This window comes from Eurosta solidaginis, chromosome 1, assembly GCF_040869045.1.
Source record: "Eurosta solidaginis isolate ZX-2024a chromosome 1, ASM4086904v1, whole genome shotgun sequence".
Lineage (NCBI taxonomy): Eukaryota > Metazoa > Arthropoda > Insecta > Diptera > Tephritidae > Eurosta > Eurosta solidaginis.
In genome coordinates this window covers 213,598,103-213,625,821 of record NC_090319.1, presented here as the reverse complement: position 1 = coordinate 213,625,821, position 27,719 = coordinate 213,598,103, and the positions used below count along the sequence as shown (strand labels likewise).

Genomic DNA, 27,719 nt, shown 5'->3' with positions numbered 1-27,719 from the left:
AAACAAATCAAAGTTGCTATAAAAAATGCAACAAATATAGTAGATACTAATATGGCACATAGATTCGTCTAAATGAAGCCTTCGCTTCCCCACTAATTGCGCTACCAAAAATCGATAAGCCGGACACTCCGATGGGGCCCATCATTAATTTTGAATCGGCACCATGTTACACACTGTCCAAATATTTAAAAACGATATTGAAAGATACTCTGGAGCTATGGAACGAATATGCAATAGCTAACACAATAGAACTAATCAGGGGCGTAGCGACAGGGATTTGGGGGTTTAAACCCGCCCCCTTTGCCACAGGATCATTTGATTTTTTAGGTCGTTACAATTCAAATATTAGATGTTTTTATGTCTATATTACTAAATTTCTTTATAATTCTGCTACGTAGTTACTTTGTTGGTGATATAATATTTTTAATGCGCAAGCATATGTATGTACGAAGTTAACACTTATATTTTAATCATATTCTGTTTAATAATAATTCTGCAATTTACTAAATATACAAATGTACATGTTAACTTTTACTATAATTTCATAAAGAAGTTTCCTTGTAAATTTGCCTAACGACCATCTACATACATATCAGAGAACAGCAAAAATCGAACACAACAACGTTCGCTTACATTCGGCAACATGTTCAATGATCTAACTGGCTTAAATGAACATAATCGACATTGATTTAAAATCAACCAACTTATTGCATGCGTGAATATAATCAATTCAGGCGTTTGCTCGTTTGCCTCAACCGCGATTACATTCATCGGAATGAAAAGGCAAATATGAAATCTCCATGCGTCTGAATATTTGCATGATTCGTCTGCCCTTACGTCACGGCGGCAAGCTATACATAAAAATTGCTTATAATGTTAAATTTACAGCATTTTTTCGAAGTACACATTTCCTATTTTGAAATATAATGCAAAATTTGACATTATTTTCCATGTGGAAAACACATTATTATAATGTAATATCTACATTTCTTTTCATATCAAAAACACATTTCAAAAATGTAAAATTCAAATTATTTGTTAAATGAAAAAATAATGTGTTTTTCACATTTTAAAATGTAAAAAACACATTAGTGTTTTTTCCGTGTAGATATGATTTTTTTTTTCTATTCGATCAGTTTTTTTTGAATTTTATATACTGTTATGGTCCACTTGGGAGATTCACCCTTGGAACGTAGGCTAGTGATAGGGAAAAAGGAAGGATTCATCCACACTCATGTCTGCCTGGGGTGGTTAAAACAAATTTTTGTTAATTTCGCGCAGGTGGCATCGCGAAAGAATCCAATGGTGTAGGAAAATTCCCAATAACGGCAACCACAAGGTGACAGCTGAACTGTAGTTTCTATACGATTTGACACATCAACTCTCAGCACAGTACGATTTTGACATTACTCCGTCGGTTCACAGAGCCAAAGTATATGGAACTTTTAATGATGGCTGCAGGAATATCACCGTGACTACCACCTTGCATGGTTCCACCATACGATTAACTGTGCCGTTCCACTGCGCAAACGCAATAATGGAATGGAATTTTTTCTTGCTAACGGATGACTGTGTGGTGGAGGTTTTTCCTTCTCACAAAAAAGACTAAGGAAGAAGATTGCACGCGTCGTGGCCGGTCGGGTAGTAGTGTCGCAAAAAGAGGTAACGCGAAAGGCGTAACGCGAACTAATTTTGATAATAATAACACTTGTATTATTAAAGCGCAAAACGAATTTGTACCAGCAAAAAGATTCTAAGAAAAATTTAAATACAAAGGCTTCCATGCCAAATCTAAATCTTGAACCAGCATTTTGTTGGCACGCACCTCAGTGATCCTAAGTAGAACAGTGGCAAGTCGTTTATCAGTATAAGATCTGATCCGTTAATTTCTACTGAATCTTGGTTTTGTGATGGTGCGCCGACAGCCCTACGAGCCTCTAATAAAGCAACCTGGAGGGGGCAAAATTGTGTACTTGGATGTTTTGACACAGCACACGCATCTGGAAGTAATCATTTAATACAAAAAGAAAAAGACAAAAAGGGAAAACCGCGGCCGCGACGATTAAGGTGGAATCTAAAACTGAATAAGAAGCGGCATACACATAAGTTAATATGTCGCCCATTAGCTGAATAAAAACGATACAAAAAATCCTAGTGTTCCTGTGGTGAAAACCCCAACAAAATCGAGATAGGGACTTGTCCGAATTTTTTATCGATTAATTAATATGTTTGCAATAAATCAAGACCTACTAGACTGCTGTGTATGATAATTTTGACAATACGTTCTTCCAGTTCAGACTACGTATCATGTCCGCTAATGGAATTAGTTGGAATTTGGTTGAAAAATAATGCAAGGAGAAATCAATGCGCATGTATCCCACAGGACCCCTGCTCTCTGTATAATATCGTCCATTCGAATCGTCATTAACGTCATCAACGCCATGTACGCAACGCATTAGGGAGATAAGCAGGCTGATAACATTCAACTTGAATTAAATGAGCAAGACCAACCACCACACACATTTACAATCCAGTGTCCCAATAGGCAGGCGATCACCTCGAGAGTCTGCTCACAAAACCAAGCGGCCACAATACCACCAGTGTGCCAACACTGCGCGCTACACCTGCCAACCGCGCCACCCACTAGCGCAACGACCGCCAGCGTGCCAACACTGCGCGCTACACCTACCAGCCGTGCAACCCACTAGCGCAACAGCTACCATCGCGCCATCACTGCGCGTTATATCATCGACAGCGCAACAACCACCAGCGCCCCATCGCCGCGCGTTACATCATCGACAGCGCAACGACCACAACCTACAACAACAACAGCAGGGCCGCCGAACATAGGCCTGCTGCAACACCACCAGATTTAACAACAACAACAGCAGGGCCGCCGAATATAGGCCTGCTGCAACACCACCTACAACAACAACGACGGTTGAAACATGGTGAGTTCGTTCCGTGACACGGATAAATTAGGAATATTATACCTTTAGTAGTAGTTTCTTTTTATAGTTTACTTAGTACGGCAGTAAGCTTTCAAAAGGGAAATGAACATTTTTTTTCTCGAACTTGATTTCGAATTTTCAACCATAATTTTAGGAAGGTTAAAATTACTTGAACCATTGCTTAAATCTTGAATTTACGAACCTAGTCTCAAAAGTTCAACTTTTGAAAACCATTTCGAAATTGCAAATGGCATTATTTAAAGTGTAAAACCTTCGTGCGCATTGAATATTATATTAGCGCTTTTTGGAACATACATTCAAACAAGTTTTTGCATTAACTTATTAGCAGAGGTTGTAATATTCTTGTAATGGAGTTGTATATATTCTAAGGAAATAATACCGCTGGCTAGTTCTCTTTCGTTTTATAAGTGTAACGCTTTAATTATATACATATAAATTTACAATCATTTTTCTCGAATTTATTTCTTATTACATTTGAAACAAGCGTTTTGTGACCTTTTTTCTATAACTTAATGCATACGACATATTTTGAAAAAAAAAAAAAAACAGATTTAGATAAAACTCAGGATCTAGTATATAGTTTTTTTGATAAAGCGAATACCCGCAGTATTAGAAATATATTTCAGTATGCCCCTCTGGAGAAATTTTGGAACATATTTTTTTGTGCTGACTAAATATCGTATGTGAATCATATAAAACGAAACAACAAAGCAACAGAACTTAAAAAATTGGTGACTGGTGCGGTAGGTTATGGCAGGTTGAAGTCAGTGATCTTCGCCTTTTTCCTTTTGGTGTGCTCTTGTTGACCTTGCGCGTTTATTTTTGTGTGTTTTATGGCCACGTGTTTGTTGCCTGTACCTGAGAATTAGTTTTGCCGTTTGTAGATCAGCTTTAAAGGTTCAAATATCTCGTCGGAGATGGTACGTACATACATCCCATTTTAGAGATAACTAAAATCGACTATTAGAGAATGTTTAGGTCAGGACTTCAATATTGTTATACTGCAAACACGGCCACTCTAATACATAATTTATTTAGTGCAAATAGTATGCATACCCACGTGCATACACATTCATGTATGTTCACATATATATGCAACACTAACACGGGTAACTGAGTTTTCCATCGGATAACAAATATCCATTGGAAAATCCCCGCACGATCTCTGGTTCGACAACACGGAGATCACTTTCCATTTTCTGTTCAATTTCAACCACGAAGGAAGAAGGTCGACTGCTGCTGTCACGCCACATACCAAAGGTAAAATATTATACTATCTTAACAAATAATAAATCAATTATCATACCATACTAATATTGAAATTATTTGTGTTTTTCCTTTTCTTCCAATTACATATATTCGACCTCCGCGCACTGAACGTTCTGCGAGGCCAAAATTTGGTCCTTTCTCACCGTGAGATTTTTTTACAAGCGACCAGAACTTTATCTACATATACAATCCACATCACAGAAAAGGCAAAACAAGACCTTCGAGATTTTTTGGGCAGAACACAACAAGACCTTCGAGATTAAAAACAAACTTATCTTTGCAAACCAATTACCAAGCACAGATAGCCGCAACAACAATCAAGGTACGTGGTTATAATTTACAACGCACAATTTTTTTTGAAGTGAACTTTTTTTAAGTGAATTAAGTGGTGAAAAGGCCTTTTGTTCTACCTTACTTGCGGTAGCACTTAGCTAGGTATACGAGTCGGTGGGTTTCTACCACCGATCAAAACGCAACTGAGGGTTTCTACCTTACTTGCGGTAACACTTAGCTAGCTATACGAGTCGGTGGGTTTTTACCACCGATCAAAATGCAACTGAGGGTTTCTACTTTACTTGCGGTACTTAATTACATAACACTAGCTGAGCAGAGAGGGCAACAAAAGGTTTTTACCTCAAAAGTATACATCAAATCTTCCGGATTTCTATCTGTATACATATCATAAGTAAAAATGGATGCATACATACTTTTTTCTGAGGCAATTGTCGAATTCGAATCAGATATCGGTAACGTGACTGATCTTGATAAACACACTCTTTCCTTTCAACAAGAAGAGTTAAAAAATATGTGGGTAAAAACCAAAAACGCTTATGACGCGTTAATCTCCGCGGATTTGTCCAAACAAGAAATTAAAAAAAAAAAAAAAAAAAAGCCATAAAAAAGAAGCATAAGCTTTCTATGGCTATTTATTTTAAATGTATGTCTGCTATGTCGGCTCAGACAGAGACCTTTAATAAAGCAGAAACAGAGAAAATTTACCAGCCTGTCCAAAAACAGACTGATCGCAAACACCATCTTCGCCCTCTCCATTTGATACCGAAGTCTTCAAGGGTGACTATTTGCCTTGGCCAACATTCCGAAATATGTTTACGGCCATTTACATTTCGAACGACGATATTTACCCGATTGAGAAACTATATTACCTCAGTCAGAAAACAAAGGGGGAGGCCAACGAAAATGTTAGCAACGCACCTGTCACAAATGAAGGGTTTGAAAAAGCGTGGAAGAACCTCACTGAAAGTATGAAAACAAGCGTAGTTTAGTTAAGGCTTAGCTCGACACTGTCTTCGGAATGAAACCTATTGAAACGGATTGCGGTAAATCTATTAAAGATTTACAATTAAAATTAAAAAATTGCATGAATGCATTAAAAGGGCATAAGCTAGATTTATGGGATGCACTTTTTGTGTGACTGTGCGCAGAAAAACTACCCGAAACCAGCCTTTCACTTTGGGAACAGTCTTTAGGGAACAAAACGGATATAGCAAAATGGGAGGACATGAATATATTCCTATGCGATAGATTTCTTGCGTTAGAAAACGTGTCTTGTCATAAAGGTAATAAAACTTCGAAAAGTTTTAAGCCCCAAAATACCAAAACCCCTGAACCTCATAATAAAAAGGTTGGCAGCTTCCAAACAAACATAAATAATTTTAATTGCAAAATGTGTTACACGAATGACCACAAGCTACGAACATGCGCTAAATTCCTCAAATAGCTAACTGAATTGTTTGTCTTCTGGACATACTGTGTCGAAATGCACTAGTTCTTATAACTGTAGTACATGTCATTCTCGACACAACACGCTCCTACATATACAAAAAATTCAGCAAAAAGCAGCAGTTCATGCAATAAAGGAAGATGATACCCCTTCAACATCGCGACAAGCACGAGAGAGGCAAAATTCAAAGTCCAATGACAAGCAAACCTCCAATATGCAATCTTGCCATGCGCATAATACCGCTGGTGTACTGTTAGGCACCGCTCGTGTCAACATACAATATAACAATACCAATTTTTCAGCCAGAGCCCTAATTGATTCTGGTTCTGAATGTTCATTTATTACCGAACGTCTCAAACGTCGAATTAACCTGCCATCCAAGAATATTCACCCTCAAGTTACCGGTATAACTAACTCATTCTCCGCACAGGTTGTTCAATAGAGTTGCGGTCACTAATTGACCCATTATTTTCTTTGAACACAAAAGTTCTTGTCCTTTCAAAGCTTACAGGAGATCTTCCAACATGCCAGATCAGTGCGATGACCAGACAATCATTCCCTGATCTCGAGTTGGTAGATAAAAGATTCTTGGAGGGGACATTTACCCTCAAATCATCTTGAACGGATTGCAGAAGAATGTCCTTGGTACGGTCTTAGCACAAGAAACTGTTTTCGGCTGGATACTTACGGGCCGTACAGATGTTCAAGAGCAACCAAAAGAAATCGTCTCCTATTACAATGACGTATCATTGGATAAGCAATTATTCGCCTATTTGGGAACTCGAAGAAATCCCTAAAAACATACGCTTTAATGCGGACGATCAATACTGCGAGGATTTATACAGAAGTACCACCACTAGGGATAATACCGGGAAATACACAGTCTCGTTACCTTTTAAACGCGAATTTCCTTCCAATATATCCCTGGGCCTTCCCTTAAAAGAGCATGCTCTCAGTTCTTCCGGAACGAGACACGCCTCGCGAAAAATCCTACTTTACAAACGGAGTACAATCGAGTTGTGACCGAATACGAGGAATTAGGACATATGTCAAGGATCAACAGCTGTGTTCCACCAGACTCCTCTGACCATTATTTTCTACCTCATCACGCCGTCATCAAGGAAGAAAGTACCTCCACGAAAGTTCGCGTTGTTTTCAACGCATCTAGTACGACCGCAAACGGAGTAAGTCTGAACGACGTTTTGTATACAGGTCCTACGCTAAAAGCTGACCTAACTATTCTTATACTTCGCTGGAGACTTTACAAATATGTCTTCAACAGCGATATTGAGAAAATATATTGACAAAGTATGGTACAACCTAACCAAACTAAATACCAGCGCATAGTATTCCGTACTAGCTCTGAAAGCCCTATCAGCCTTTACGAAATAAAGACTGTGACATTCGGGGTTAACTGTGCTCCTTATATAGCAATAAGGACACTTTTACAATTGGCAAAGGACGTTTCCAATTACATCCACAATACTAAGAGAATACATGTATGTGGATGTAATTCTTGCTGGTGCACACTGCATCCAATCAGCAATTACTGCCAGAGATCAAATATCTCAAGCATTGCAATCAGCCGGCTTTCCACTAAGAAAATGGACAGCCAATTCCGACCAAATACTAAAGGGTATCCCTAAGCAACATCTCCTTAACAAGGATTTCCTGGAATTCGAAGACGCAAGTTCAGTGAAGGCACTAGGAATCAGGTGGGATGCACATAAGGATGAATTTTACTTCATCGCAAAGCCCATTGAAAATTATGAGATTTTGACCAAAAGAACGATTTTATCAGCAATTGCAAAGCTTTTCGACCCGTTAGGATAGCTTGCTCCAATAGTCATCGTAGCCAAAATCATTATGCAAAACATTTGCCTTGAATGCACAAAGTGGGATGAAGAAGTATCACCAACTACTACCGAACGTTGGAAAATTTTTATGGAAAATTATCCCGAAATTGACAACATTCGGATACCGCGCTGGACACAGTTTTCTCCAACCAACAATGTGGAAATACACGGTTTCTGCGACGCATCGGAGAATGCGTATGCTGCGACGATATACCTCCGCGTCGAATCAAACGATCAAGCTCATATCAATTTGCTATTGGCGAAAACTAAAGTAGCTCCTGTAAAAACTATCTCCCTTCCCCGATTGGAATTATGTGGAGCAGAGCTACTCGACGAAATGATGGAATTATTAGCAGCAAATCTCAATTTAGGGAACCCAAAAACCTATTAATGGACCGATTCCACGATTGTACTGGCTTGGATATGAAAGCCCCCTTGTTCGTGGTCAACTTTCGTAGCACACCGTATTACGAAAATCGTCGAAAAGGCTGGAAAAGATAATTAGCGTCATGTGGATTCGGGATCAAATCCAGCCGATATGGCTAGCAGAGGACTCCCCGCACATGAACTGGTCAACAATTCCTTGTGGTGGCAGGGACGTTCTTGGTTACAAGAACACATCTCAAAATGGCCCACACAAGATATAACTTACAACACAACCATCGAGGAGAAACGAGTACAAGCACATGCAGTAACGACCAAAACGGATTTTGATATTCTGGATATATTTTCAAACCTACCCAGAGCCTTAAGGGTGATATCTTATGTCTTGAGATTTCTCGAAAGAACTCATCCAAAGACAAAAGATTATTTTAATAAAACGTCGTATCTGGTTTCATCAGATGCAACGCTTAGTTAAGATGTCGCAAAAGCAGTTTCATCCCACAGAATACAAAAACCTATCCTATCCTAGTTCAGTTTATCCATGAAATCTCTTTTTATGGAGAGAACCAACTATCGTTTAGGCTTATTAGGACCCAATACTGGATTCCTAGGGTTAAAAATATGTTAAAATTGATCATTCACAATTGTAAGGTCTGCACTATCTATAAAAAACGTGTACAAACCCAACTTATGGGTAACCTTCCCAAGGAACGTACCACATTTTCCCGACCATTTACTAATTTAGGGGCAGATTTTGCAGGACCATTCGACATAAAAAGTTATAGAGATAGAGGGTGTCGAATTTCGAAAGGTTATGTCTGTCTGTTTGTCTGCTTTACTACGAAAACCATACATTTGGAAGCCCAACCAACCTTAGCACCCAATCGTTTCTCGCGGCATTTTCCAGATTTATCGCCAGGCGAGGATGTGCGAAAAATATATATTCCGACAATGGGACTAACTTTGTCGGAGCCTCACGATCACTTAGGTCTGAGTTTGGGGCATTTATAGCTGATTCGCATGAAAAAGCATTGTCTAAATATGCTCATCAACTTCTGCAATGGCATTTCATCCCTACTGCCTCTCCTCATATGGGAGGTGTGTGTGAAGCAGGAGTAAAAAGTTTCAAAAGCCACTTTCGAAAAGTGGCAGGTAGGGATAAATATACATTTGAGGAGTTCACAACTCTACTTTGTCGAATAGAGGCTTGCCTCAACTCGCGACCATTAAGTCCAGCGTCGAACGAATCAACCGACTTAGAACTCTTAACCCCTGGTCATTTCCTGGTAGGCGGACATCTACTCGCTCCTCCAGAAATAGATTCCAATGAGAATCCTGCCTCCATAGTCAATAGGTGGCATAAATTAAAAGCCTTGCGTCAAACCTTTTGCAAAAGATGGAAAAGAGAATATCTCTTAGAAATGCAAAAGCGGGTTAAATGGAAACACCCGAAAGCATACATCAAAATAGGGAATTTCGTCGTCGTGAAAGACGACAATGTAGCTCCAAACGAATGGAGACTTGGAAGAGTGGTAAAACTCCACCCGGGACCAGACGACCTTGTACGAGTTGTCGACATCACGACTGAAAAAGGTCAAATTACAAGGCCCTTGGCCAAACTGGTTCTACTTCCACCAGCCAATGAAACAAGTGGAGAGGTTTACACCGATGACCAAACCGATCCTTAAATTAGGACATTCCACTTCTTTAAAATATGTAATGCCAATTTGAATTATCGGCATAAAATAAAATTAATCGAAAATCAGAATTTAGAAAATGAAAATAAATTCAATTCGCCATTTTGATTTCAAAAATCGACCATCTTTATTTTCTTCCTCAAATGTACCTAAATACAAAACGTTTTAATAATATTTCAATTACAAGGTACAACTACAACAACTTGGCAAAATTTCACGTCAAGTTGGTGTAATTAGACAACTACACCACATAGGGTAAACCCGGGTGATATGACGCGATTTTTTTCTTTTTGCAATATCTTCCAAATAAAACAAAATTTTGTTACAATGGTTAGATTAGAATTCAATTTATTAAATTAACTTATATATTTTGTTTCAAAACAATAAAAAACTAAAAAAATTCATTGCATAAAATGCGTCGCAAAAATGTATTACGACTTCGCCATTTCACCCGGAGACCCAGGTGAAATGGTGCACCCTATCGGGTGAAATGGCATACTACTTTTTTTTTTTAAATATCATTTCCACATTTGTTGCAGGTATTGATGTAAGAGGTGCAACTATCGTGCGACCATTTTTTGAAGATCACACACTGCACCCAGTCATCTTTTTTAGAGGTTACATTGTAATCCTCACCACAACCAGCGCATAAATTATCTTCAAACTCTTCTAATCCATCAGACTCGTCATCAAAAGGCACGTTTTGCTTTTCCTCTGATGAGCTGGACAAATCCAAGACTTTCTTTTTGTTCTTTGGGTTAGGCATGGGCTTAGTTTGTTTATTATTGGTTTTTTGCTCACGTTTTAAAGATTTGAGCACTTGCTGTGATCTGTTCTCTGGCGTTGTAAGCACCCGTGCCTTTTGTGCTCTTTCACTTTTTTTTAGGCTTAGATACCGATGGAACTGGGCAGACTTGGTCTAGAGCTTTACCAGGGGTTACATCAGAAGGCTCCGGGACGTCTAATAAAGGGTCAATTGTGTCCTGCAAGGATAGGACGTAAAATAATAACGTTGCTATTGACATACCGGTGGTGGTGTCACATCCCGCGGAATTTCCATCTCAATTTCTTCGCTCATTTCTATAAAAGCATATTCTGGGATTATAGTTGGATTAAAAGGCCAAATACCAGTCGCCTCGAATCCCGACATTCCATTTTTCGTTACTGCAGAATTCTCCCAAGCCTCTGAGAGTAAATTTCCGAATTCATATCGTCCAATTTTGCGATGTGGATTATTGCGAATAAATAAATTACACGCAGCGTAATAGTATGACTTGAATGCTTTGAAAAACGATCTATCCAAAGGTTGAAGGAATTGAGGTGGCAAACAAAAAAGAATTATATCATTTTCCGCTGCGCAATCCAGCATCTCGACATTTGTACAATGGGAGGAATGCCCATCAAGTATAAGAAGTACTTTGCCCTCTGGTTTTCTTGGTAGGAAATGGTCTTTAAGCCAAAGAAAGAAGATATCTTTGTTAACGTAAGCTGTCTTTTCACCCATGAATATTTTTGAACCAGGTGGCATTCTATCGATCCATTCTGGTTTCATTCGCTTTCCTTTAAACACACATGTTGGTGGCAAAAAGGTACCCTCAGCAATGCAACAAGCTATAACTGTTATTGTCTCGCCCTTCTCTCCCGAAGCGATAGCTGCGATATTTTTCGAACCTCTTTGGGTGACAACAAGTTCTGGTTTATTATTTAACTGGCAACCAGTCTCATCGACGTTGAAAATTTGAATTGGTTTGCCCATAAGTTCATTTTCAGTCATAATAGTTTCAAGAAGAGCAAAGTATTTGTTCACTTCTTCACGGTTCATGCTGGTCGCTCGAGCTTGCGAAACACCTTCAGATTTTCGAATCGAAAGGTCTTTGTTTCGCTGCAAAAACCGTTGCAACCATTCGTCGCCGGCTCTCTTGGCTGTCTTGTTAAAGCGGTGCTGAACACCAGGTCTTTCAGCAATGTCATATGCCATTTCGCGAACCATCTTCCGTGTTGGAGCGAACCCATGGCCTTGCATTTTTTCAATATGTGAAACCATTTTCCGCTCGATTTCGTCTCCCAAACAAATAGGTCCACCCAATGTTTTTTTGGTCCAAGTCCCAGATTTCAGGTACCGCCTTATGGTTGAAGAAGGGATCTTATATTCTTTGGCAGCCACATTGATAGAAATTTTTTTTTTTTTTTTTATTGCATCAATCGCATCTCTTAACTTTTTATTGGACCACGAAGCCCTGGCAGAGTTAGCTTTTCGTTTGTAAATATTGGGCATTTCTACTGGCATAAAATATAAAAATCTAATTAGAGTATATACCTATATTTTCTTTCGAAATATATGAATGGTAAGTAAACCGGGTGATATGGCATATGAAAAATGCATGCCATATCACCCGGAAAAAATTGCACCATTTCGCCCGCTTCGGTAAAATTAACTATCAACACTGGCAAAACCTAAACTTCCTGGAATTCTTCACAATTTGCACACGCGGTTTTTCTTTTAAGTTTTGCTTACCTTTTTTATGTAGATGAAATATACGTAGGTTAAAAACTTACCGAATAATTCAGCTTTGAATAAATGATATATCAATTAAGAAAGTCACTTATGCTGTACTTTTTTTTCTTTCAATTTTTTTACCAAAATTTTTCGCGTGCACCAACAAGAGGACGTTGCCCCTTCGCGTTATTTCACAAGACTGAATCGTTTTTCTTTAAATGATGTTACTGAACGAGTTAGAAATTAGATTTCTTGATGGTATGCCATATCACCCGGATAGCCATTTCACCCGGGTTTACCCTAAGCATTTTTTCTTATTAAATTCCATTATTTAATTAACAACCAAATTCGCAAGTATGTATAAACCTCAAATGCAATTGGGTATAAACACACCACTCGTTCAGAGTATTAATAATGCGTAGCATTGAAATTGCAAACAAATTTACATATTTATTTTAAACCGGAATCGAAAATAATATTTTAGAGTTTAATTGGTGTTTCTTTTTTCTCATAATAACTTGCAACATTTTTTGTAGGGTATTGTGAGACACAGCAAATGAACCAAAAACAATACTTATTTTTCACTCAAAATAACACAATTGTGCACAAAGCATTTAATTCCGGATTTCCTAACCAATTAAAATGCGCAAATCTGAAGGAGGCACTCCATTAATTTGTCCTTAAAGTGTTTTCTTGCCTACTCTTTGTTGTTGCTGCCTGTGCAGCGACCGGTAACACTGCAACATAAAAGCCTTCTTGGGTGTTACATTCAGCATAGTGTATATACATATGTACACACAGGGACATCATTTAATTGGCATAGTTTGAAAAGAAAAGTAAATACCAGTTAGTCAAATCATACAATTAATAAATTACAAAATTCCTCTATGTTTACTTACCGGCAGGTTTACTATGTAATTACATTTCGCTTTTGTCATTTACATGACATTTCATCTATGCGGTATGGTATTGCCAGAGCGAACATTTTTTTCATACCAATATGGGTGTTTTAGTGGAACATGATCCATTCCAATTTTTTTTCAATGTTTATAATTACTTATTTCACGAATACTTTATTGAAAAATATTGCAAAATAAGTACGAATTGCAAGAAAATCTTTCAAAATTGGAAACGTTTGAATTTTTTCGCTACAAAAATTTTTTCAACTACAATATTTTTACCGAAATCCACAAATTTAGTTGAAAAATGCGAAACTTTCTTGGGTGGCAGGAAACTTTGTGACAAATTAAATCACAAAAATAAAAACCAAATTATAAATTTTCGATCAGATTCGAATATACAAATATTTATTTATTGTATTCAGTAGAAATTATGAATTGATCACTCGCAAGTGTAATTAATTCATTTTCTACGTATGATTCCAATGCAGAAACACTAAATTTAATATAAAGAAAAGATAAACAGTTGTGCTCTCATGCGGTCATTCTTTTTCGCTATTGCAAATGCATCACTGCACGAACTTTGGACAACCCATATGCAGTTCCCTGCACATGGTGAATCTGCTATAAGCGCCTGTCAGAGGGTCAATACGAATGAAAAAAAAATTCATATACATATGTATATATGCCATTCAGCGTTCACCATGCAACCAAAATTCATTTTTTTAAATAAAACCGAAAATTAAAAATAAAATATAATATAACCAAATAAATCCAATCTGGTACGGAGACACGTCCTCTCCGTTTGGATATAACATTTAACCTCATAAAGTTAAAATCTTGAACAGAGACTTGGCCTCTTTGTCCAGATGGAAAATTAATTGTCACATAATCTAACAAAATAAATCCAATCTGGCACGGAGACGCGTACTCTTCGTCTGGATATAACATTTAACCTCATAAAGTTAAAATCTGGAACAGAGACTTGGGCTCTTTGTCCAGATGGAAAATTAATTTACATTCGTCGAAATCTGGAACGGAGACGTCCAGACTACGAAAAATCTTGGAAAACAAAAGAGATAAATACAAATAAATACAGTCCAAATATGTATACTGTATAATGTGTGTTGAATTATAACCCGTTCTTGTTTTCAGCTTTAATATGTTGCTTCTTTTTTCCTACAGCGGCTACTATATGCAAACAAGTCCTGCCGTGATCAGCCAACAAATTTTCATTCAATAATACAAACATATTGTATCTAGTTTTAAGTAATACGGGCGCGTGACCGCTTCAGTATGACTTTCCTTCATTTTAAGATGTTGTTTACTGCAAGGGGGCCCGCATGTTTAGGTCAGGACCTAAATATTTTTATACTGCAAACACGGCCACTCTAATACATAATTTATTTAGTATAATGTAGAATGTTTTTGGCCGTTAATATAAAATATTTTAAAATTTTATTGAGCTCAAGGCCGGTTTTAAATAAAACAAATAAATATGTTATTGTTTTAATTTATATTTACTCAATATTTCGAATTCAGTCTGAATTCATCAACAGGAGTTCTTCAGCTGTGATTAGAAGACTTCTACGTTCTACGAGGCCAACAGAGAATACTTGCGACTATAACATATGTAAAATTTAGCCCGGATGTCCACGGATGTATGTAACTTTTTTGTCCCTAAATTTAAAAATATAGAGAAAAAATAACTTTTCTTCTTAATAACGGAATGTTAAATATATTGAAAATACTCTAATTGCGAAAGAATTACTATTAAAAAATTTTACTTACCTTCGAGCTTAGAATCCATCAAAAAAATTATATAAAAGTGTTCCTTAAAACAAATATGAAGCTTAATATTCAACAAGAATTTTGCAAATTAATCAATGCATTTTACGCCCACTCCTGCCTTCTTACTTCAATTACTCAATATATATGAGCAAAAATATAAAAAAAAACAAAAATCCCGTTACTTTGTTTGTTTTCTTTCATTACTCATCACACTTTTCTTGGAATAAGAACTTTGTTTTTGTCCAGCTAGCTTGTTCTACACGAAACACTGTGTATTGGTATTTTCATTTAAAGTTGCTCCTGCTAGAGAAGGCATGTCTTACATATGCCACATACGCGGAACATCATTATATGGAGCAGAAGTATGGAAGTTGCTTAAAAGCGATTTACATAGCTTTTTGTTGTCAGCAGGTTGTGATGAAATATATGCCTGGTATAGTATCACAAAAGAGTTGCCTCTTGGGACGTGCAGGTGACTGCTTCTTTCAAATGGGCAAAAATTGGGACATGGGCCGTTTCATGCGTTTTCGAGCGCTCTTATATTTGCCTGAAGAAAAGTAAGAAGACAATTATTTAAAAAGTTATTATGCAATTATAACATCTTATCTTGCTATTAAAGCATCGACTTTGTGCGCAAACAAAAACTGTTTTATAATGAGGCGTTTGTAAATTACGAAAAAAAGAAAGATGTGTTGGGCTCAAGAAAAAGTAGCGCAGAACTATGGGACTTGGTTAATTGGGAACTCTCAACTGCTACAATTACATTAGCAAAACAATTGCAAGATTTTAGTACTGCCGATGAAGTAACACAATCTTTCAACAAATTTTTCCTAAATGTAATTTTATTTGCAATCATTTTATGAATTTCGTCTTTTAGGCTACAAGAATTGAAGTAGAAAAGGAAGTGCTAGATTTGTTGCAAAAATCATTGAAACTCTGCGATTTAGAGTATCCTGGCTCTATACAGATTCTCTACACTTATCGCTCTGGACTCACACACAAACGGTGAGTTTTCTAAATTATTTAGGGCTATTGCAACTAAACCAAATATAAATTTTTTCCAGCATCGCATCATTTCATTACAGTCAGCTACGTAATAGCTGCACTGATAGCTTCACAATGCCGAAAGCGACCTTACAATTATGCAAACATCATTATGATTGTGCCGCTGATATTTTAGATAACTTACGCGAAGCCAGCGATTATTTGGTAGTTCAGCTGGAACGTATTTCATTGCAAGAATTCTTAAACGAAAGTATGTGCATATAAGCTTCCCAAATTGTTAACTTTCCTAAATACTAAATACTTTTTTCAGTTTCATCAACAACTATGCACAAGCATTTGCAAACCGCCTTAAGTTTATTACTAAAATCTAAAATAATTTTCGAACATGCCTTAAATATAAATAATGCCACAGAAAGTAATTCACCAAATGATAAGCTCTGCAAGCATATGGTGCTATTTGAAAGTCGTTTACAAAATACTTTAAAAACTTTGATAAAAGTATTGCTTAATGGCAGGGATCCGAAAAAATTAGTGGCTTATATAAAAAGATGTATATGACAACTTTAAAAAGTAAATGTTCAGCAAATGGAGAGAAAATGTCTGTGGAACAATCAGCACAACATTTTTCCGAATAGTTGCAACGCTTAAATGAGTTGGGTAAATCCCATAAATCGAATGCAAACGAGAAGCTCTAAATCAACTAAATCATCAATTCGTACTAAATTCAAAATTGTCCGGAAATTATCACTTTTAAACTTTTATGCTTAGTGTTTTTTTATTTTTAAATTTATTTTAAGATATTTGAGTATTTTTAGGAGAACGGTTCCATTTACGAATTTTTCTATACTTTTATTGATTTGAAAAATGCCCTAAAGAAAACACCCTGCAACCCTGGAGGTTAAGCTATTTAAAGATATTGTCGTGTAAACATGGTATCAGAAAATTTAAAAAAACGTCTTATTTCATAAATTTTTTGAACTACTACTACTTATAATTTGTTTTAAAAACGCTCGGAATTTGATTCAAAAACCTAATCTGAGCGCGAATGCAATACATCTTCATATGCAACAAATTCTGATATATGGCGTTTTTGAATAAAATTTATAAATAGTAGTAGTTCAAACAATTTATGAAATAGAACACGTTTTGAGTTTGAACTAATACAGAAAACATTTCGAGATAGTTTGAAAATTTGTGTATTAATGAGTTTATAAACTATTCGAAATCAAGTAGAGCGCCTTATGTGGTCATGTAAACTTTTCATTACTTCCACTACTTTAACAATTTAGATTACTTTAACTTACATATCTGTATATTTTACTTGCGTATGTTTAATTATTAGAGTAATATCGATTAAGTTTTTTGGACTTTATGGACTTTATGCATCTGTAAGTTGCCTTATATTTTATGAAATTGAAGAACGAATTAATTTAAAAAATTACTAAATGTATGAAATGTTTATACTGTTATGTTATGTTGTTATGAAAGAAAGTGAATAAAACGATTGAAAAGTTGCCTAAAACTTTTAGCTTTTTTTTAGTTAAAACACATTTTATTTAGCTTTTCTTTGCTATTGGTTGAGCTACAAAACTGTATACTTAAAAAATTCTAAGAGGCCCAAATAAAAAATTCTAGCAAGTTAACAACAACAAATAAAAAATATATTAGCAATAAAAGCCTGCAAATGGAATTAGTAATGAATTTGAAAAATTTACTAAAATGCAAAAAAAGTATTGGCCTGATACAGAACTACAAAGACGTGCATCCAATTGGGGTAAGGAATTGAGTGCATTAAACGTGTGCATGCCACAAGCTGTCTATGGTAGTCATACACACACTGTAATACTGATAGATGAACATAATAAACTTCATTTTTATGAAGAAATAATGACTGGGCTCGATCCGGAAGGCGAATGGAGACAAACGCATATTGAAATAAATTTTTTTGAGAACAAAAATGCAAACTTATATATGCAATTAGTTTATTTGTTTGACTTAAAAGAACTCATTTATACTCATACTAAATTATTTTTAATAATGGCCCATAACCATACAAATGAGCCGTTTCTTTGTAGAATGTCAAAAGTATATTATTGTATGCATCGAATTATTTAGATTGATTCTAAAAAACCGGTAGAGGTAGGTTACTCGATGTAGAGAATTATTCGGATTAGAAAAGAAAACGATGGTTTTATTATCCTCTGGACTCATGTCAGTATTATTATTAACAAAAAAACTATAAAAAGAAATTTCATATTTTTGCCAATGATTTAATTAAATTTTTCCGAATACGGTATTAGGAATGCTTGCTTGAATGGAAATACCTGTAGCTTACCAAAATTTCAATAAGTTCAATGATTTCGAAAATGTACTTGTGATACTGAAAAGTTACAGTTCCGAAATTATACCGATATGTGCCCAAAAAACCACGAATTGCTCTCAAAAGAATAGGTCGGAAATAAGACAATTAATAAATGATTCCAAGGGCTGCGCAATGATCTCAATACAGTCAGGTGATTCCAAGAAGATTCCGGAAATAATCCCTGCATAGCAACGAAACTGCACGACCCATTTCGCTGTGTAACCCCATTTAATTTCGTTGTCGTCGTTGTTGTTGTAGCAGTACTTCGCCCCATCCAATAGGTGCGACCAATCACAAATTGTCATCAATGTTCTCTAACGAAAGTTCAAGGATACTTGCTGTTTCAACAGGTGTGGACCGTAATGAAAGGGGTGTTAGAGGCGTTCGTTCCACAATACAATTGAAGAGATTGTTGGTGTCATGTGGGGACATATTACAAGCAGGACATATGTTTTGTATGTCGAGGTTGATTCTGAATGGGTGAGAGTTTAACCTATTACAGTACCCAGATCGATGTTGAGATAGAGTGACACACGTTTCCCTAGAGAGAGTGCTTTCCTCCTCTACTAATGACCCACTTTGTCATACCGATTTCTTTCAATAAGAGAATTCAATATTTTATTTCAAATTCGTAAGCCACTGATTTGGCTTTGCAGTAGATAGTAAATCTTACCTTTTATTTAGCGTATTTCGACTGAGCGGTATATATGCAAACGGACCGAGCTTGCCTTTTTCTTCATATCGCCTATAGCTTTCTTTGTTGTATATTCACTACCCGCATATGCACTACCTGCTGTAGATTTTCGCGATTTGGCCGACTTTGCTAAGTAGCCAGACTTCATACATATTGCATCATTGCTAGCACCACCTAATGGACGATGTATACCCTTGCCACCGGCTATATATTTTGAAGTATTCGTTTTACCCGAGCACATACTTATGGCATCTGTTGATTTACGTTTGCGGCTTGTAGTGGGGTGTTCCTCTTCTGCAAGAGTTGACAAGTTGTTATATTATTAAAAAAAGCAGTAATATTTTATGAAATCATAGTACCATAAATGTTATTAAAAATGCTCCAGCTGCTTCGGATTGTGCCCGCACTTTTTGTACCAAAAATACTAAAATCGGCTCCATAACAAACAATTTGAATGTAGCACCCCTGGTGCCTTCGCGCAACAACGGTAGCAACCAGGAACGTTCTAACAGCACTTCACCCTTGCTATTTGTTAGTTCTATTATGCGCAAAAAATTGTGCGGCCCCATTGATTGCATTGCTGCAATTATGGAGTGCTCAATTTGCATGCGCATTGAGCTTCGAGTATCACGCAATTCAATCTGGTCATCCATTTCTTTCTAATTTCTTTAATTAATTAGTAATTTACCAAATAGTTTTCCGAATCACTAATTTTGCTTTTTTATCAGTATTTTGTTCTTATTTATTGCTATTAAATTTTTAAAAATGTTTTATTGCAAATATCACGAGATTTGCAACGAAAATATAAAAAAAAGCGCCAAGAGAGGTGTTCAAAACACAACAAATATTGATAATTTACAAAACTGTTTTAATTTTCGCGCTTAAACTAACAAAGAAAACGTCAATAAAAAAAAACCACTGATTTTTTTGACAGCTGAAATGTTACCAGTATTGTTGAATACATGCAGGGAAATTGTAACCGAGTATGGCGTTCTTTTCGTGCTCGCTTAGAATAGAACGCGGCTAAGAGTTCATAATACAAAAAACGAAGTGAAAAGTCATACAGACAAACAAACGATCTTGGAATGGGAAGCCCCACATCAGCCGTTCTTATGGAAGGGTTCAATCAAAATATAGAAGAAAAGTACATACAGGAGCTGAAGTGAAAATTAGGCTTGTCATTTTATGCTAGATACGTGGATGACATAATATACGTTTTAACTACTAATAACGAAGAGCTTGTACTGGAGTACCTCAACAAGCAGCACGGGAATATACAATTCACATGGAAACCGAAAAAGACGGAGGAATCAACTATCGAGTTTAAGAGTTTAACCTGTTACAGTATCCAGATCGAAATTGAGCTAGAGTAACTTGCGTTTCCTTGGGGATTGTGCGTTCCTCTTCCGCAAGTTTTGGGTACTGTTCTTTGAGTACTGGATTCACCGGGCAACTCCTGCATAAAGGTTCGACGCCTGTTTGTGGAGTTCACTGAGGACCTGCTTGTGTATTTTGCTTCATACGGCTGAGTTCTCAGGTACCGTATTTTCTCATAATGTTTACGGAGATGACTCCTTAAGCCCCTGGGCGGTGTTGGCTCATCAATCATATTCATTCAACAGAAACTGTTTGATTAGCATCTCAATTCCCTCCCTGATGGGGATAATTCTGGCCTCATTATGTAGATGGTGTTCTGGGGACATAAGAACACAGCACGTGGCGGTTCTGAGAGCAGTATTTTGGCAGGCCTTTAGCTTCTTCCAGTGTGTAGCTTTTAGGCTTAGCGACCATATAGGGACGCGTAGCATGCAATCGGCCGACCAATTGCTTTGTAAGTGGCAATGAGCGTTTCTTTGTCTTTTCCCCAAGTACTGCCAGCAAGAGATTTGAGGACTTGTCGGTACAATTGCGACTGAATGCTCACCAAAATGTAGATCCTGATCAAACGTCACACCCAATATTTTGGGGTATGAGACAGTCGGCAGCGTAGTGCCATCGACGTGGATGTTCAAAATGGTTGACATTTGGGACTTCCATGTTGTGAATAAGTTCGCGGAGGATTTAGTCGGTGATAATGCAAGGTTTCGCGAGGCGAAAAAACTGGAGAGATCAGGGAGGTATCAGTTTATTCTCTTACAAAGCTCATCGATCTGTGGGCCTGGGTCTGTGGCCATTATTGTGCAGTCATCGGCGTAGGAAACGATAGTATCTCCTTCTGGTGGCGAAGGTAACCTTGATATGTAGAAGTTAAACAAAAGTGGGGATAGGACACCACCCTGTGGCACCCCTTGTTTAATTCTTCTTGGTTTTGATGTTGCATTTCTCAATTGCACCAATGCCTGCCGGCCACCCAGATAATTTGCGGCCACCTTTTAAGACTTGGGGGAAGGGTAGACCCTTCCAGGTCTTGCAGTAACGTGCCATGGTTGACAGTATCAAAAGCTTTTGATAGGTCTAGCGCAACGAGTACTGTTCTATGGTGGGCATTTTGATTTAAACCGCAATTTATCTGGGTGCTAATGGCATTTAGCGCGGTGGTGGTGCTATGGAGTTTTCTGAAGCCATGCTGATGACAGGCTAGCTGCAAATTTTTTTTTAAGTAGGGGAGCAAAATGGCTTCAAGCGTCTTGGCTACTGGCGATAGAAGAGATATCGAGCGATATGACTCTCCTATGTTAGCTGGTTTCACAGGCTTTAGTAGGGGGACCACCTTGGCCATTTTTCGGGAATGACGGAGGTGGAAAGAGACAGGTTGAAGACATGCGCTAAATATTTGAAACCCTCTTTCCCTAGGCTTTTAAGCATCGGCATGGCTATGCCGTCTGGGCCCACTGCTTTGGATGGTTTACCATGACCGATGGCATCCTCAACCTCTTTGGCGGTGATGGTAATTGGAGACGCGCTGAATTTATGCTTATGTGCGTGCTTTTTGGCCCTCCGTCTATCTCTCTCGACCGTAGAATGCATTATATATTGTCGACGGAAAGCGCTCGCGCATTTTTTCGCACCTGACAGCACTTTATCGCCAAAGGCGATGGAAATTTTGCCATTGTGATTAACGCATTCGATAGGGACTTTACGGTGGACCAAAGCTTACCTACACCGGCAGAGAGGTTACAACCGCTTAGGTGCTCCTCCCATTTCGCCCGCTTGTTTTCATCCACAAGCAATCTGATGCGTTGGTTTATATCCCTTATTTGGGGGTCGCCGGGATCGAGCTTTCTTATAAGGTCACGTTCTCTCGCTAAATTTGGGGCCTCCGCCGGAAAGTGAGGCCGAATTTCGGGCAGCAAAGCGGTTGTCTGTAAAGGATTTGTATTCATCCCACTTTCCTTTTTTAAAGTTTATAAAATTGCGTTTTTCTGTGAAGAAGAAGTCGGCGGTACGCTAGAGCGAAATAAGTATAGGCAGGTGGTCGGATGCCAATGTTACCATGGGCTGCCAGTTGACGCAGTTTACGAGTCCTGCGCTCACGATTGATATATACGGCGAACTGTGACAGCTTCCTACCATACGTGTGGGGCGTCTCCGTTTATTGTGCTGAACGTCGTTTCTTCTATTTGATCCGCCAACATCTCATTCCTACTGTCTACCTGCAAGTTTGAATGTCATAGATCGTGATGGGCATTGAATTCGCCTAAGATAATGCGATTATTAGGTTAGGTGGTAGCTGCCCTGATAAGGATAGCTCACTTGGACAACACGAAGGTCCGTTGTGATACGCGATTATTGCCAGTGCGTAAGGAACTGATATTACGGCGGTATCCACTGGGGCAGCAGGTGGCAGGAGGGATGTAGATGTTGTTGATTTCTTTTCTAGGTTTGCATCCCCTGCGGCCGAGGTCGGGATCGAATAAATGATATTTCACAGAGTGGTGTATGATAAACGCGAAGCCACCTCCATTTCCGCTCTCGCGATCTTTTCTGTGGACATTATACCCAGAACAAGTATGTAGAGCAGATCTTGCTGTGAGTTTAGTCTCTTGAATCGCAGCAATACGCATGTTGTGCCGCTTCATTAAATCGACTATCTCCGTGATCCTCCCAGTTAATAAATTACAGTTCAACTGCAGAATTCTTATGTGCAACGGGGGAGACGTCGTCACTCTGGGAGTAAGTGACGGGAGACTACGCCTGGGCTATGAAGGCTAGGACGCAACTGCTGTTGTGGCCCTGGGACTGGACGTCCTTGGGTAAGCATTGGGGTACCCGGTGTGTTTGGGTTTGCAGCCTGGCAATATTGCGCTATGAAACCCGTCGGGGGGTTGCCGTCGGGGAGACCAGAACATCTAGGAAAGTGGCACCGTCCAAGGCAGGAGCTGCATTGGGCGGATGTCGCAAACATATATATTCTGTGCTGGCAAACGGTGCAAAAGGAGGTAGGGACTAAGAGTCTGTTTCCCTGACCTACACGATTGCTGCCGGAAAAGAGAGGGAAAGAAGACGGGCGGGGGCTGATGCTCGGCATTGCTGCCGACTCTACTACGGAGGTTGTAGGTATGAGTGGGAGCGGCCGTATGAGTTGGTGGTGCCGTGGGGCGCGAGCAGCAGTTGGTACTTGTTGTGGCTTGCTGAGCATCGGGGCTGCTGGAAGGTAGTAGGGGAGCGGGCGCTAAGGTGTAGACTACGGGACGCTCTTGGGCGTGAACAGCAAGGAGCCACAAAAGAATTATACAAGTTACGTGGACGCCTAGCCCAGAACAACCTGTCCGATGCAACCATCCCTTACATGAGAATGACCGTCCTAAAAAGATTCTTTTCCGGCAGACGCAGCAAAACCATTTCTCAGGACCGGGGTTAGGAGACGGACACGGATTGGTTTCGATACCTTCCCGGAGCAAGAGAATATGGAGCAGTCCCGCTGCAAGGAGCTGCTGGAAGGATGACAATTTGTGGGAGGGACACAACAAATTAAATGGGGTTACACTGAAATGACAGCCCTTAGTCGGGAAAAATTCCGAGTCGCTCCGGTACATAGAACCGACTGCCTTGGGAACCCGAATTTCTTATTCTATTTTCTATTTCTTCTCTTCTATTTTCTTAATCGTAAAAAAATACATATGATGACATATTTTTGGCTCATGAAGCGGCTGCGTTGCTGTCGATGTTGTCGCAATTCAAAACCTTTACTGCCTGATATCTCTACTAAAATTCAAAAACACTATAGATATTAATACAGATTCTGAAATATTCGTAAAATACATTTAAATTAAGCCCAATATAATATTTTCTATAATTCTATCAGAAGCTCTGAAGATTTTTTGGCCAAACCCTACATTCAAATGCAAAATATCTATTTTGCAAAAGTGGGGACCTCGAAATCGGACTTAGAGCTATGGTGTCTTCAGCAATTTTTCTTAGAATCATCTGTAGATTACTTTTCTGCTATACTCCTGATGGAAAAAAAACCATCCATACAATTTTACCCGCTCTAATGTATATATAAAAATATATATAAATTGTTTTGTAACAAGGAAATCTGAATACATTCGCCAAAAATTAACGAAAAAATTTACTTTTGTAAAAAAAGGAAAAGTGAAAATATGTAAAAAGGCGAAAGAAACAGTCCTATCTAAAGGGAATAAAGTAAGGCGAATCAAAAAATTTAAGTTTGAAATACTACAAAAATGTATATATGGCTACATAGATGTCAAAAAAAAAAAAGTAAAAATAATTGTTCTGAATGTCGGTGTAAGTGGACGTGTTTTTGTGGCGCTGCAGTAAATCGTGATTTATTAGGTAATTTCCTAGTGTTTTGGATAAAACAAGCTAATATAAATTATCACAACAGCTTTTGTTTGCGCTGCTGAAAATCTATTTACATCACCCGCACTATTTTTTTCGGCTTTTATTTTCATTTTCAACAAACTTCAATAAGTTTGTCACAAAAAAGAGCTCTCTGAAATGCCCCTCCGCAATTGCTAACCCCAGGACAAAAGCTCACTAAACTAATGAGCAGTCCATCAACAATGAGTTTATTTGAGAGGCTTGAAATAATGGAAAATAAGAAGAAGCGCGTAATGGGAAGAATAGATGAAGTTGCTGAAGAGCTATTTAACCTAAAATCGAAAGTCATGAATATTGATGAGAGGGTTACGACATTGGAGGGATTCTGTGGCGAAAATGGTGACCGAAGTAAAAACATAATCACTCTTTGCAAAATTGTCGATGATCTGGAAAATACATTGGTATCTAGTGACGTTGTTGTGTATGGAATACCGCAACTTACTGATGAGAATCTACCTGCATTGTTTTCTCAGCTATGCAAAGCAATTAAAGTGTCCCACTTACCATCCGCTCATGTTTTAGAAAACGCAGCAAAAACAATACCAACAGTAGAAACGCATCTCCCATAATTTTAAAAGGAATTTCGCCACACGACCGATCTCTCTTATTCAAGGCGAACGCTAGCTTATTTAAAACCAATAACAAATCATTGACTCTGCGTGACATTGGGATCGATGCTGATGGAAAATTGAATGTGCACGAATGTCTTACCAAAAAGAATCGATAATTAATGCAGTATGCTACCAGACTGAAGAGACAAATACATTTGGCGATTGCTTTTACTCGGGATTTTTTCCGACCAAGGACTGTCATTTCGTTGCAGCGGAACTGCACCATATTCTCTTGTTCCGGGAAGGTATCGAATGCAATCCGGGTCCGTCTCCTAACGCCGGTCCTGAGAAATGGTTTTGCTGCGTCTGCCGGAAAAGAATATTTTTAGGACAGTCATACTCTTGTCAGTGTGTCTCGTGTAAGGGAGGGTAGCATGGGACAGGTTGTTTTGGGCTAGACGTCCACGTAACTTTTATAATTCTTTTGTGGCTCCTTGCTGTTCACGCCCAAGGGCGTCCCGTATTCTACGCCTTAGCACCAGCTATAACTCCATTCACCTTAAGTGAATGTAATATCTTGGAAGTGAATAATGCGATAGATAATTTAAATTCAAAATCTGCAAACGGCCCGTATGGTTATGTTCAAACTACCGGCCAATAACGAAACTCAACACCATTGATAAAATACTTGAAAGCATACTTCTTGATCGACTTACAACATTTCTAGCACAAAATAATATAATTGACAAAAACCAGTTTGGCTTTGTAGAATGCTCCAACACCATGGCAGCGTGCATGTCGTGCACAGAGTATATCTACGAAAATATTGATAAAAAGAATTATGTGGCTCCCTTGGCAATTGATTTATCAAAAGCTTTTGACTCAGTAAATATAAAGATAATGGTTCGTAAATTAGCTGAACTAGGCTTGGAAGGCACGGAACTGAAGATATTTGAAAACTTTTTAACCAACAGAAAACAGTCAGTACAAATAAATAATACAACGAGTTCCACTTTGGAATTTAAAACAGGCGTTCCGCAAGGATCAAAACTAGCGGCAACCCTGTTTATAATATATATTAATAATGTACTAATACTAAATCTAAAGGGTGTTCCCCAGTTTTATGCTGATGATGGAACCTTCATGTACTTTGCAAGTACGTTAGAAGAATTAATCACCAACATTAGGACATATTTGGATCAGATAAAGAAATGGTTTGATTCTAATTTATTAAAAATTAATTTAGAAAAAACATATTTCATTATTTTTAACAACTTCAAACCCATACCGAGCATTATAGATTTTCCTGGTTTCGCATTTGATAACAAAATTATCACGAGGGTAGACAAGTTGAAATACCTGGGAATATGGTTCGACGCGAATTTAAATTGGCACGAACATATAACTAGATTGAAACTTAAGTTAATACCGCTAAATTTAGAAGTATTATATAGAAGTAGAAATAATATACCCAGAAAACAATTGTGGCTATTATACTGTAACGAATTTGCTTGCAAATCCTCTTATTTGCAATCCTCTGCTAAGTTCGAATCACTAACTGTTGAATAAATAACTCCAATTTGTAATAATGCAAAATGGCCTTTATTAAAGTACTTCACAATACACTCAAACTGTGCAACGAATAGCTTGCTTAATAGCCACACTGATTGATAGCTCAATGAAACTCTACTATTCAAAATAATACTGCTATTGCTCGCTAGATATCGTCTTAATCGCAACTGCTTGACAACTCAAATCAAACTGAATTCTTCTTACTCGCCTGCCCCGCTTTTATAGTTTACGCTGCATACTTCTAGGCTCTTCCATTTCCAGAACTTACCAACTATATTCGTGTGTGTATAGTTCTCATATAGTTCCTACTTGTTTACAATTGTCTACTTTTTAGCGCTTCTCAGATGTACATATGTGAGTTTGTAGTTTACAGTCTCCCGCACACACATAAGCGTATAAGTAAATTCATCTGTGTGTGACATCTCATCTCGCGCTGCCTTGTATGTAAATGGTGCTCGTCGGAATGTGTACATATGTGTAGACGCAATTATTGATTCGTTTATGTAGATACATAATGATTGAATTATTGATGTGAATTCACGTCACTGCTTAGCATCGGCCTGGAGATGGCAGCACTCCTTAGTTTTGCTAATATTCGTAACACTGCCCTCCACCTAAGTCTGATCGTCCCGATCAGACAAA

General features: G+C 38.0%; 2 protein-coding genes across 2 annotated transcripts in view; one reads left to right on the top strand and one right to left on the bottom strand.

Moving 5' to 3' along the window:
• The window catches only part of LOC137237012 (uncharacterized), a 156,851-nt gene that overhangs the window by 41,858 nt on the left and 87,274 nt on the right, over window positions 1-27,719 (bottom strand). The window lies entirely within an intron of this gene.
• Window positions 4,488-17,331, top strand: LOC137240953 (uncharacterized). The gene is made up of 4 exons (XM_067767978.1): window positions 4,488-4,563; window positions 15,984-16,111; window positions 16,171-16,361; window positions 16,422-17,331. The coding sequence occupies exons 3-4, from the start codon at window positions 16,226-16,228 to the stop codon at window positions 16,667-16,669; spliced, it is 384 nt and encodes a 127-aa protein (XP_067624079.1). The 5' UTR covers window positions 4,488-4,563; window positions 15,984-16,111; window positions 16,171-16,225; the 3' UTR covers window positions 16,670-17,331.

Bases quoted from the DNA above. Each gene is read 5' to 3' on its own strand.
- LOC137240953 (XM_067767978.1), top strand. From the start codon at position 16,226: ATGCCGAAAGCGACCTTACAATTATGCAAACATCATTATGATTGTGCC. The intron at 16,362-16,421 runs GTATGTGCATAT...TACTTTTTTCAG, and splicing joins GCAAGAATTCTTAAACGAAA to TTTCATCAACAACTATGCAC.